The sequence below is a fragment of the Megascapheus bottae genome, chromosome 25, assembly GCF_031878675.1.
Source record: "Megascapheus bottae isolate mThoBot1 chromosome 25, mThoBot2.hap1, whole genome shotgun sequence".
Lineage (NCBI taxonomy): Eukaryota > Metazoa > Chordata > Mammalia > Rodentia > Geomyidae > Megascapheus > Megascapheus bottae.
In genome coordinates, this window is record NC_143533.1 from 11,186,071 (window position 1) to 11,198,764 (window position 12,694).

At 35.9% G+C, this 12,694-nt stretch overlaps 1 protein-coding gene across 1 annotated transcript in view; it reads left to right on the top strand.

Annotated features, from left to right (window-relative positions):
• The window catches only part of Vps13c (vacuolar protein sorting 13 homolog C), a 154,422-nt gene that overhangs the window by 104,380 nt on the left and 37,348 nt on the right, over positions 1-12,694 (top strand). The window contains exons 53-61 of the mRNA XM_090358265.1: positions 683-769; positions 2,564-2,713; positions 2,867-3,131; positions 4,048-4,208; positions 5,993-6,114; positions 6,791-7,085; positions 8,686-9,075; positions 10,954-11,058; positions 11,609-11,773. Coding sequence (XP_090214391.1) covers positions 683-769; positions 2,564-2,713; positions 2,867-3,131; positions 4,048-4,208; positions 5,993-6,114; positions 6,791-7,085; positions 8,686-9,075; positions 10,954-11,058; positions 11,609-11,773 — 1,740 coding nt within the window. The remainder of the gene's footprint in view (positions 1-682; positions 770-2,563; positions 2,714-2,866; positions 3,132-4,047; positions 4,209-5,992; positions 6,115-6,790; positions 7,086-8,685; positions 9,076-10,953; positions 11,059-11,608; positions 11,774-12,694) is intronic.

The following is a 12,694-nucleotide window of genomic DNA, read 5'->3' on the forward strand; positions in this document are numbered from 1 at the left end:
TTTGTGGCTTGGAGTGGCGAGGGATGGGGGAAGGATCCTTGCATTTCTGATTCTTTGAGAGCATTGGATATAAGCTTTATCTGTATTTCTTTTCCGGTTTGTATACTTCTCTGTTGCTTCTTGAATTTGCAGTTGTTGATTTCTTAAGATAGTTGGTTTGTGATATTCCCTGATTCTCTCTTTTTGTGGGAGAGAGTCAGGCTGGGTCCCTATTGCTTTGGTGCCATGTTGCTTCTCTATAATGTACTCTTAATGAATTCGTCGATGTGTGAGAATTTTTTTTTTTTTAATTCTGGTATGGGGCTTAAATTTAAGGCCAGTACGCTGTCCTTGACCTTTTTTTGCTTGAGGTTAGAGGTCTACCACTTGAGCCATAGCTCTACTTCTAGCTTTTTTTTTTAGTTGTAGATAAGAGTCTTACAAGCTGCACTCATCAGATCATAGCATCCTGATTAGCTAGGATTACAGGCCTGAGTTGATGGGTGAGAATTTTTAAGAAAACTTTTGGCTACCAAGTGAGAATAAAGAGAAATACACTGTCTACCTGTCTATCTGCAGTGTCCTCAGGTAGTTTTAAAAAATGACAACTGATACACAGAATAGATCTTTTAGTCTATTGGTTGCAGATATATAATTAGAGTTATATAATTAGATTGACTGACCAAATTTTGTGTTTTCTCAGGTTCACTATTACAATGAAATCCATGCTGTCTGGGAGCCGCTGATTGAGAGAGTGGAAGGGAAGAGACAGTGGAATTTAAGGCTTGATGTAAGGAAAGCTTGAAAAACAGATTTGTACAGAGTAACACTGGATTCACTAATACATTTTAGTTTAGTAATTTTCCAGATTAGTCTAGGATCCTTGAAGACCTTTTAGGAGGTTCATGTGGTTAAAAATAACTTTGCATACTAATTTTGATACTTTTTTTTTTGTCTGGGTCATGGGGCTTGAACTCAGCCTGGGTGCTGTCCCTGAGCTCTTCAGCTCAAGGTTGCCACCCTACCCCTGGGCCTGGGTGCTGTCCCTGAGCTCTTCAGCTTCAGCCAAGCCCCGCTTGCATTTTTTAGATTTTAATTAAATAAGAGTCTCAGGTTCTTTTGTGCCCAGACTTTACAGGTATGAGCCCACAGGTGGCTAATACTTTTTATGTAGTTTGCATTCACACTTTTTCATGAATATACAGTAGGTTTTTTTCAGGAACCACACAAATTCAGTATTACAACAGCTGCAATATAGAGTAGAAATGAGAATCTGTCTTTTAAGGCCAGTGCTAAGTGAGATTAGTAAATGCCTTTCACTGTATTTTCCAGTTATTTTTTAAAGATGTTATTTCTGCTGGAAAATACCATTTAAAAATAGTGAACTATTTCTCTATTTTCATTTATTTTCTTTTTCTTTTCTTTTTGGTTAGTTATGGGTCTTGAACTCTGGGCCTGGGCATTGTCCCTTAGCTCTTCAGCTCAATGCTACTGCCCTACTCCTTGAGCCACAATACCACTTCTGGTTTTTCTGGTAGTTAATTGGAGATAAGAGTCTCACAGACTTTTGTGCCGGGCTGGCTTGAATCATGGTCCTCAGATCTCAGCCTTCTGAGTAGCTAGGATTACAGGTATGAGCCACCATGGCCAGCCTCCATTTTCATTTCTTAGTTCATATTGATAGATAAAAGCCACCCGGTATAGAGTTAAGATACTCAGTGATTTTTCATGGCAAGATTTAAAAAAATGCTATTCTAGTTTATGAACCCTTTCCTACTGTTTATGGTATTTCTTGAGAGCGCTTTGGATATAAACCATAGCACGCTTTCCAGATTGACAGGAGTGACTGTTAAGATTGTCACAGCACATTACTATGAGCAGCCTGATGAAAGAGACATCCACTGAAGCTGATGTAGCAGATCTTTTGATAAAGAAGAGAACCCACCTAACTTGTGTCCCACTTCCTTTTCTAAAGTGGAAATGTTTCTGGCCTGCTTCTCTGGCATTCTGAGGCTATTGAAGACTGTTTTATAAAGCTTTTAGAAAGCTTAAGAAAAATACTGTTAGATTTGGTCTGTGGACACTGTCCAATGATGGAAAGCGCATGCATTTCCTCCTTTTGCTTACTGCTGCAGCCAATAAAGGCTGTTTGTTCCCAAAAACAGTGCTTTTAGGACAGAAACCTGACTGTGGGATTGCACCAGATTATATCAGATGCTGGTTGAAAGTTGATCGTACCATTTATTATTTCCAGATTATACTTATAATAAGTATTAATTTAGGCTCACCTCAGGCTCACAGTTGCTTGCTAATCAATTCATAATCATTATGTGGAACTGAATAGCTACCTGTTCTCTGAGGTGTGTGCAAAAGATAAAATATTGTGTCCCTTTTCCCATGCAGGCAATATGCATGCAGATAAAGATTGCTGATCTCAGTACATTAAAGAGACTTCTGAATAGTTTGAAAATGAGACTTTTGAGGATGCTTATGTACAACAGAATTAAGAGAACTCAATACTACTGAGTTTTAAAAACTTATTAATTGATTAATAACTTGAAATTCTTTGTTTTTATCTTTATAGGTCAAGAAGAACCCAATCCAGGATAAAAGTTTGATGCCAGGAGATGATTTTATTCCTGAGCCACAAGTGGCAATTCATATTTCTTCAGGAGATACAATGAACATAACAATATCCAAAAGTTGTCTTAATGTTTTCAACAATTTAGCAAAAGTATGCTTGATTCTTGTTTGGAATATTTCAAGTTTAAGAATGAAATGTATGGAATTTTTTGTATCATAAAAATTAGTTTCAAAAATATCATGGTAAGGTGTTTCAAAGAAATTCACTAGAAGACTTTGATTATGTCAATATGTTCCTTTGCAGGGGTTTTCAGAGGGTGCTGCTTCTACTTTTGACTATGCATTAAAAGACAGAGCTCCTTTTACAGTCAAAAACGCCATAGGTGTTCCCATTACAGTGCAGCCCAATCGTAATCTCAGGGTAATGGGCTCCTCTGAGAAAAGTGATGTTTACGCCGTGGACATTGCTCATGACTTGGAGCTGGAATATGCTAGTGCGGAACCTTCACAGCAGGGAAAGCTGTCCACACTGAGCCGCCAAGAAAGCTCCTTCTTCACTTTCACCTTTGGTATGATGCTTCTGTTGTAAGGGAATCTTAGGAATTGTGTGCTAAGTTTTAATAAAATGTTTTGAAAAATTGTTGCAGATGCAGATATCTTGGAAAACAATTTCCTCTTTTTGAGGGGAGAAGGGGCATACTTGACTTGAACTCAGAGAGTAATGCTTGCTAGGCATGTGCTCTACCACTTGATCCACACCTCCAGCCCATTTAGCTTTATGTTCTGTTTCAGGTTGGATCTCAAGTTTTTGTCCAGATACAGCTTTAGATGACATCTTCCTACCTGTGGTCCCTAATATAGTGGAGATGACAGGCATATGCTTCCACCCCAACTTAATGATTGAGAGTTTCACTGACATTTTGCCTAGGCTAGCCTAGAGTCTACAAACAAGAGCCACTATGCATGACTGAAAGACAAATTGCTGAAGACTTGTAATAAATAATTGATAAACCTTTGTCTTAGTGTTTTTCAAACTTAAAAAGATTAAACTTGGTTCACTTGTAAGAAATACTGAAAAAAAAAAACCTAGATTATTTCTATTTCTTTGAGGAGTATAATATATAGTATGGGCCAAAAAGGAAGAGAGTTCATTGAGGAGAGAAAATAGCAATACTCAGAATGCCTTAAAATAGTGATGATAGTGGTTTCCATTAAAAGAAAAAGAAACTCACTCCATAGTTGAGAGAAGTAAGTTGGATTTTGTTAAAATACTTAAAAGGCCCAAAATTGCTTTGGATCAAAAATTTTATATAAGTAACTGATTTTTTTTCTTTTTCCTTATATTTTAGAAAAACGTTTTGTAGTGATTACTTCCAGTTATGGGGAAAACAACCTTGTTGCTTTGTGGTCTCATTATTCTGACCTGGGGTGATACTGGTAAATTAACATTTGACCAACATTCTCTTCACTTATGCTCTGCCTTAGTACCACATGGATATACAGAAGTTGCCAACATCCCTGTTGCCAGACCAGGAAGGCGATTATATAATGTGCGGAATCCCAATGCTAGTCATTCAGATTCAGTCTTGGTACAGATTGATGCAACTGAAGGGAACAAAGTGATCACCCTCCGCTCCCCTCTGCAGGTAGTCCCTACAGTGGATTCCTTCTGTACTTCAGGAAATTAAATCACTAAGCTGACTACAAAAAATACCATTTCATTACATCAATGCTGGGAAACAGGGATAAATAGTAACCTGCTTGTATAATGTTTTTTTTTATTTTAAATGTCTGATAAAAACAGTATTATTCACTGAAGCCCATTTTTGTTACCTCTTATATTTAAAATTAATGGAGTTTTTGTCCAGTTCTTTAAGGATTCAGAATGAAGGAATAGTGTAATTATTATTGGTTGTCAAATAGAATAACATACCATTCTGTTTTTCACTTGGAAATTATTTCTTTATTTTTATTTATTTATTTTTTGTTGGTCATGGGACTTGAACTCTGGGCCTGGGCGCTGTCCCTGAGCTCTTCACCTCAAGGCTACTGCCCTATCCCTTAAACCACAGCATCACTTCCTTATTTATTTATGTATTAAAAAAAATTTTTTTTTTCAGTCCCAGGGCTTGAATGCAGGGCCTGAGCACTGTCCTTAGGCTTTCTCAAGTCTAGAGCTCTACCACTTGAGTCACAGCATCCCTTCCAGCTTTTTCTATGTATGTAGCACCAAAGAGTCAAACTTGGGTCTTCATACATGCTAGGCAAACACTTAACCACTAGGCCAAACTCCCGGCACCTGGAATTTATTTTTTTTAGTGTTTTGAAGGGAATATTGGAATGACCCACTCTCCTGAAAGATCTTACCATTTTAATAATATAATTATTATATAATTATACTTTATATTATTATATTTATATTACTATTATATTGATACATTATATTAATATATTAACCAGTGATTAATACATTATGTAATTATCATATATTATATTTTATAATAATTATAAATTACACAATTATAATTAACATACTATATTTACCTTAGTATATTGATACAATATATTTGTATCATATCATGATATAATTATGCAATTACATTAATTATATTATTATTATATTAATTTCTTTTACTTTTCAGGTTTTATCAAACATTTTGACTTTTCTGTGCATTATAAGTCATAGTATGTTGCTATACTATCTGCAAAGGGACAGTTCTTTCTATTTAGCTAATAAATGAGAAGATTTCAAATTTTGGATATTTTTATCTCTGTTATTAGCTTCAATATATATCATATTATAGTCAAGAATAGAATGTGACACCGTTTTCTCATATCTCTTTTGCTCCTTTTCTGTTTAACCATAAGCTGCATTGAGAAAGATTATAATGGAGAAACATGACTGAAATCTTCAAGAACACCTCACATTTGAAGGATAGTATTACAGACTTCTGATAAGCATTACTATGCAGTATATAGAGAATGTGAAAACTTTAGTAACTTTCAGCTTGATGTCCACTTAGACATCAAGTTTATATATCTATGTATATATATATAATGTATTTATGCAAAGTAAACAAACATCCTAAACATTTTTTTTTTGCCAGTTCTGGGCTTGGGCTCAGGGCTTGAGCACTGTCCTTGGACTTTCTCAAGGATAGCACTCTACCACTTGAGCCTCAGCACTACTTCCGGCTTTTTGCTATGTATGTGGGGTACCGAGGAATCGCACCCGGGTCTTCATGCATGCTAGGCAAGCACTCTACCACTAGGCCACACTCCCGGCCCCCCTAAACATTTTTAATTATCAGTGGAGATACTTTCCAATATTGGTTTTGAAACTTTTCAGATCTAAAAATGATTGTATGAAACTAGTGCTTTTTAACTTACGTGTCTTTTTGAAATAATTGTCTATCTTTTTGCCCAACAGATTAAAAACCATTTCTCCATTGCATTTACCATCTATAAATTTGTTAAGAATGTAAAGCTCTTAGAGCCCATTGGAATAGCCAGACCTGAGGAGGAGTTCCATGTTCCTTTAGATTCATACAGGTAGATACTTCTTTGACTATACTAAGCTAAGGAATGGAACAATAGCCACTAGAGCTGGGGAAGGATGGCAAGAACAACAAAGGGTAGAATGTTTAGAGATTCGGAAGGGTCCTGAGGATAGGAGAAGGAGGTAGGAATGTACAAAAATAGCACAGTGAATTCCATTACTTTGTACAATTAAATATGTTAAGTATGATAAAAATAATTGAAGGAGAAATTCATCTTGTATATTTTTAATTTTATGAATTAAAATCAGTTTTCTAGAGAAACCTCACCTTTTATTATCTGAAGATTTATAAGAACCAGTTTAGACAAATATACCTTTTTTCCCCCATAGAAATAAGTTTATTATCATCAAATTTATTAACATAGAACTCCTTATTTTGTGTTTGATATTTTAGAATGTTTAAAGATATACACTTATTAGATTATCTCTATGTTTGAAATGAAAAAAAAATTAAGTTGTTCTCGTTTTAGTGGGTTTTTTTCTCTATGAGTTCGCTGAATGACTTTGATCAAGTTTCCTAACCTTTCTTAGTTAAAGTTTCCTTGCTATAAAATAACATAGTAATACCTACTTTGTAGAGTTAGTGAGAATATTTAATGAGGCTTTTTTTTGTATGCTCAGAGATTGTTTTTCCTGCTCTGTATTTGTTTTTGCTTTTGTCTTCTGCAGAAGTCAATTGTTCGTTCAGCCAGCTGGAATCTTAGCACATCAGTACAAACCGTCTACCACCTACATCTCCTGGAAGGAAGAACTGCACCGGAGCACGGAGATCAGAGGCATGTTGCAGTGTCCTTCAGTGGAAGTCAACTTCTTGCCGCTCATCGTGAATTCGGTTGCTCTGCCTGATGACTTAAGCTATATCAGTACCCATGGGGAGGACTGGGATCCAGCTTACATTATCCATCTTTATCCTCCTTTAACTTTACGGAATCTCCTCCCTTACTCCCTAAGATACTTACTGGAGGTATGCCTCTTATACTTTGTTTTGACTCTTATTGTTGCACAAACTGAAATTCAATCTGCTTGATGTTTCTTGTTGATATCTGTGTTTTATATAGCATACTTGAAATATTTATTGTCAGAGGAAGAACTGACATAGCATCTGTTGGTATCAGGCATTATAGTATATTTTATATGCATTTAACCCTTATAGTAGCTTTTTGAGTAGACTCTTTCACAGAGGGATTAAGTGACTGGTCCATGGTCTCCTAACTAATCACTGGTAAAGCTGGCATTTAAACCAGGCAGTTTGGCTTCTTTTTTTTTAAATATATTTTTATTGTAAATAATAGAAGGGTTACATTATATTCACCAGATAGAAGGTGCATTACTTCACAAACATTGCTACCCTTTCTCAGTTTGGCTTCTTGATCCCTACTGCTTTCCTATGTCTGTCATAAATTAAGAGCCTTCATCATCTCTTTGATGAAATGATAAAATAATTCATTTTACAACTTTTACTTCAAAGTTAATATTATAATTATTTGGTCCAAGGTCTTATTGAAAATAAAACTACTCCCTTAAGAAATCAAAAGAACAGGGCCAGGGGCGTAGCTTAGTGGTACCACATACTTAGAAAAAGCCAGAAGTGGTGCTGTGGCTCAAGTGGCAGGACACGAGCCTTGAGTGAAAAAAAAAAATAAAGTGTTCAAGGACAGTGCTTAGTTCAAGCCCCAGGACTGGCAAAAATAAATAAATAACAAAAGGGAATAATGAACATTTGCTACAAGTGATATTTTAAAGTCTCAAATTCTTAGAAAGTGTTGGAACTTACATATTTTTGCTTCCTTGAACAGTGAGTCATTCCTAGATTAAGGGCCAAAATGAACTAAATTGTATATATACAAAAGCCATTTTTAAGCTGGGTGCCAGTGGCTTGCACCTTGTAATCCTCATTACTGAGACCTGAGAAGTTGTGGGTTAAAGCTAGCTTAAGCAGAAAAGTCCATGAAATTCGGTCTCTAAAATAACCAGCAAAGGAAAAAAAATAGCCAACTAGGGGCATGACTCAGTGGTAGAGTGCCTGCTGAAAAAGTATAAGGCCCTCAGTCCAAACCCCAGTGTTGGCAAACAAGTAAAAAACTTGAAGTTCTGAAGGAAGGCTGATTTTTATGTTAGTCATTAAAAAAAATAATTCCACCTTTCTTAGGGAATTTAGCTTGACATCACTTTTCTTTTTCTATTCATATGGGATCCATTAGCCATGGCATATGAATAGGGATGAATTTGGAGCCCAAGCAGGTAAGTAGCCATTAATGACACAGCTCTAGCGGACAACAGTCTTAGGGCCCTGCAACCCAGCCTTTGTTTCTTGACATAGGTATCATTTTGTTCTCAAAACTTAAGATTCATGGCCAAAAGACAGGTTTGCCTGTGGCAGTATTAGTCGTTAGTATTTTAAGTCGTTAGTGGTTACTAGGCATTCATAAATGTAAACCTGACTAGACTTGGCAGTTAACTACCTCTGGGAGGTTATTTATCTCTTGTATAAAAATACATATTTTACCTTTCAAATGTTTTTGAAAATTGCTAAGCAGATTTAAATGTTGTGTGTTTGTTTTTAGGGAACAGCTGAAACTCATGAGCTGGCAGAAGGCAGTGCTGCTGATGTTCTACATTCAAGAATCAGTGGAGAAATTATGGAATTAGTGCTGGTGAAATACCTGGGTAAAAACTGGAATGGACACTTCCGTATATGTGATACACTTCCAGAATTCTTTCTCGTGTGTTTTTCCTCTGACTCTGCAGAAGTGATGACAGTCGACCTGTCAATACATGTCAGGAGAATTGGCAGCCGAATGGTGCTGTCTGTCTTTAGTCCCTATTGGTTAATCAACAAAACTTCTAGGGTTCTCCAGTATCGTTCAGAAGATATTCACGTGAAACATCCAGCTGATTTTAGGGACATCATTTTATTCTCTTTTAAGAAGAAGAACATTTTTAGTAAAAATAAGGTAAGTTTTTTTTATTACATAACTAGTTAAAGTAGGTGAATTTCTGATCTAGAAGCTTGGAATTCTAAAACCATGTTTAAGTATTTGCTGAGTGCCACTAGCATGAATTAAATGTAGGCTACATCAGGAATGCAGAATCCAGTGGGATGTTAAGAACCTTTAGCAACAGTTTCCTGTAGCTGAGTTGCCTTCTCCAGGGTATATAGAATTTCTTATGTTTGTGAAGCCTGTCTGCTAGAAAAGCTTTATTTTATATCCTTTACCAGTTATGATACGGTATTTCAGCAGTGCATTTGTTGTATATCAGTTGAGCCTTATCCTATGCATGAGAAAAGCCCATTGACTAAGAATGGTCCTTTGGGCTCAGGCTACTTCTTTCCTCTTCTGAATCATGTCTGTGTTCCTTTGCAAACTTTTCTCAAGTGCTTACCTCTAAGCTCTTCCATATGCTGCCCCTTCTGCCCCTCTGTCTGGCTCTTCCATTTCTTTTGCTTTTCCTATTTTCCTCAACTTTCTTGGTTATCTGCTCTTTGTGTTTTGCAATTCTCTGGCCTGATAAATGTGAAAATCATTGGCATTTTATTTATATTCTTACAGTACTGCTCAATTTTCAATGGACACTATAATTACTTAAAGGATGTTTAATATTGTTTACTGACATGGGCCTGGTGGCACCTATAATTGTAGTTTCTCAGGGGGCTAAGATCTGAGAATTGACATTTGAAGCCAGCCTGAGCAGACAAATCCCAGAGACTGTTGTCTCCAATTATCTAGTAAAAACCTGGAAAGTTGAGGCATAGTCATGTAGTAGTGCACCAGCCTTGAGTGAAAAAGCTAAGAGAGCATAAGGCCCTGAGTTCAAGCCCCAAGACTTGAATCAAACAAAACAAAAACAAAACTTCAAAGTGTGCTGAGTCTTGTCCCTATTTGATTTGATAGTCTAGGGTAGGCCTAGGATCTCTGTAGCTGTAATGGATTTTCAGGTGATGCTAGTATTGCTGATCTGGGGACCAATTTGAGAATCACTATTAGAGTTAATTAATATAAAGTATTGTAAGCTGGGTGTTGGTGGCTCCCACCTCTAATTCTAGCTACCAAAGAGACAGAGATCTTAGAATCGAGGTTTGAAGCCAGCCTGGGCAGAAAAGTCCATGAAATTCTTATCTCCAATTAACCACAGAAACCTGGAAGGGGAGCTGTAGTTCATAATGGTAGAGTGCTAGCCTTTTAGCAAAGCTCAGGGACAGTGCCCAGGTCTTGAGTTCAAGCCCCATGACTGACCAAAAACAACAACAACTTAATTTCCATCCCAGATCTAGTAGTAAATTCATTGTCCTTCTGAGCTGTATCTTTCATAGCATCTGCATCTCTCTGTTCTATAGCCCCTGTCATTGAGCCTTTAGTCATAGTATTGGTATTATTTCCTAGTTTCTCTAATTAGCTCAACTCCATTGAAGATGTGAACTGTGTCCTCTGTCTTTCATTCTTCAGTGTTGTATCTGATGAATAATGTGAAAATGTCATCAACTCTGTATATGCTAAACTATTTAAGAATTTGTTAGTATTGCATTGTAAGTCTAACATTAGGAAATATTTTGTAACAATTTTCTTAATCATTTTAATCTTAATCTTTATTTTCTTAAGCAAGAAATTTAAATTTACTATGCTGATTGCTCAGATGAGTGGGATGATGAGAGCTGTGTTCTTGTTACCTTATCTGTTACCTTCTGTTGCATTTGAAGTATGACTGTGATTATATTTTTCCTATGTCCTGTGGTGCTAAATGAATTTCTAAAAGCCTAGAAACTTCCTAACAAATAGAGTGAAGATAATCTTTTAAGTTTGTTAATATGATAATTTGCGGGGTTTTTTGTGTAGGTACAATTAAAAATTTCTACTAGTATGTGGTCCAATAGTTTTTCATTGGATACAGTAGGAAGTTATGGCTGTGTGAAGTGTCCTGCCAACAACATGGAATACCTGGTAAGCATTTGCTTACTTAATTACGTCAGACTATATTCGTTTTTTTCTTATAGTTTGAAATCATAGTATTAAGTGCAGTTTCTATAACCACTATAAAGAACTTGAATTTGTTTAAACAATGAATTAAATTCACTGAAGGAAACTTTGATGTATTTTACTATAGTTTCAAACAATTTTGTTTCACTTTTAACAGGTTATCAACAAAATTGTGTCTCCCCACTGGTTATTAAGCAATTTGTATTTGGATATATGTATATTTGGATAATTTATATTTGGAATATTTAGAAGTTACAGATTAAACATGTACTGCAAATTATTACTAATTTACTAATTGATGTTCTTGACTTTGTTTCTGAAAGGGCCAAACTAAGGCACTAAAAAATTTCCTTTTTAGTGAGGCAGTAATCAATAGTAGAATACAGCTGTTACTAGTTACTTTAATAATTCTTATTTTTTAAATATTTTATTATCTGTGTGAGAGTTGTGTCAATTTCAACAAGATAGAAAAGTACTAGGGAAAAAAAAAAGCTTATGTGTTTTCTTCCCACAGGTTGGTGTCAGCATCAAAATGAGCAGCTTCAATCTCTCCCGAATAGTCACTCTGACCCCTTTCTGCACCATTGCAAACAAATCCTCCTTAGAACTCGAAGTTGGGGAAATTGCCTCTAATGGTTCCATACCTACCAACAAATGGAGCTATGTTGCTTCCTCAGAGGTAAAATTGCCTTTTCATGTAACTCATTTCTAAAATTTACACATACACATGGACACATAAGTGTGTTTTATATCCTTTTTGTGTACTCACTCTGTTGTATTTATTTCTTAAACTATGACAACCAGCTTTGAAAGATTTTTCTTTCATACGTTTGAAAAGTGGAGAGTCATTGATAGTATTTCCCGCTAGATCAGTCTACATGAGTAACATTCTCCAGTTCTCATGTGTCATTGTCATGTTTCTGTACTTATGGTCAGGATAGTATCTCTATACCCAAGAAGCTATAATCTTATCAAGGCCTGAGATGCCTATAAATTAACACATGAAAAAAAAGTATGTAAAGTTACAGGTCTTAAAGAATTTATAAATAAATAAACTGGACATTTACTTGCAGATTCACAAGAATTCAACTTTCACGCTTAATAGAAAAGGAAATTGAGGTTCAGACTTTTCCAGGGTTAGTAAAGTCTTAATAGTTGATTTGGTACACATTGGTAGTCTATACCAAAAACTCGAAAGTTTCATGGAAGAGATAGTATTTGAACTAAACCATTTAGGCTCATTAAGATTTGAGATGATGACAATGAGGAAAAGAGTGAAAGAATAGAATTCAGATAAGTCACTTGACTGGAACTGAGTTTAGCAACTAAATCACCTGACCTTCACATATCTGAAGGCCAATCTTTAATAATTAAAAAAAAGATTGTAAAGTTATTTTTGCTCAAAAGGCAAGTTGTAATACAAACTTAGGGCTTTTAAAGATTCATGGTTCTGGGCTGGGAGTTTGGCCTAGTGGTTAAAGTGCTTGCCTAGCATGCACAAAGACCCCCCGGGTTCGATTCCTTGGTACCACATACATACAAAAAAGCTAGAAGTGGTGCTGAGGCTCAAGTGGTAGAGCTCTAGCCTTGAGAAAGTCCA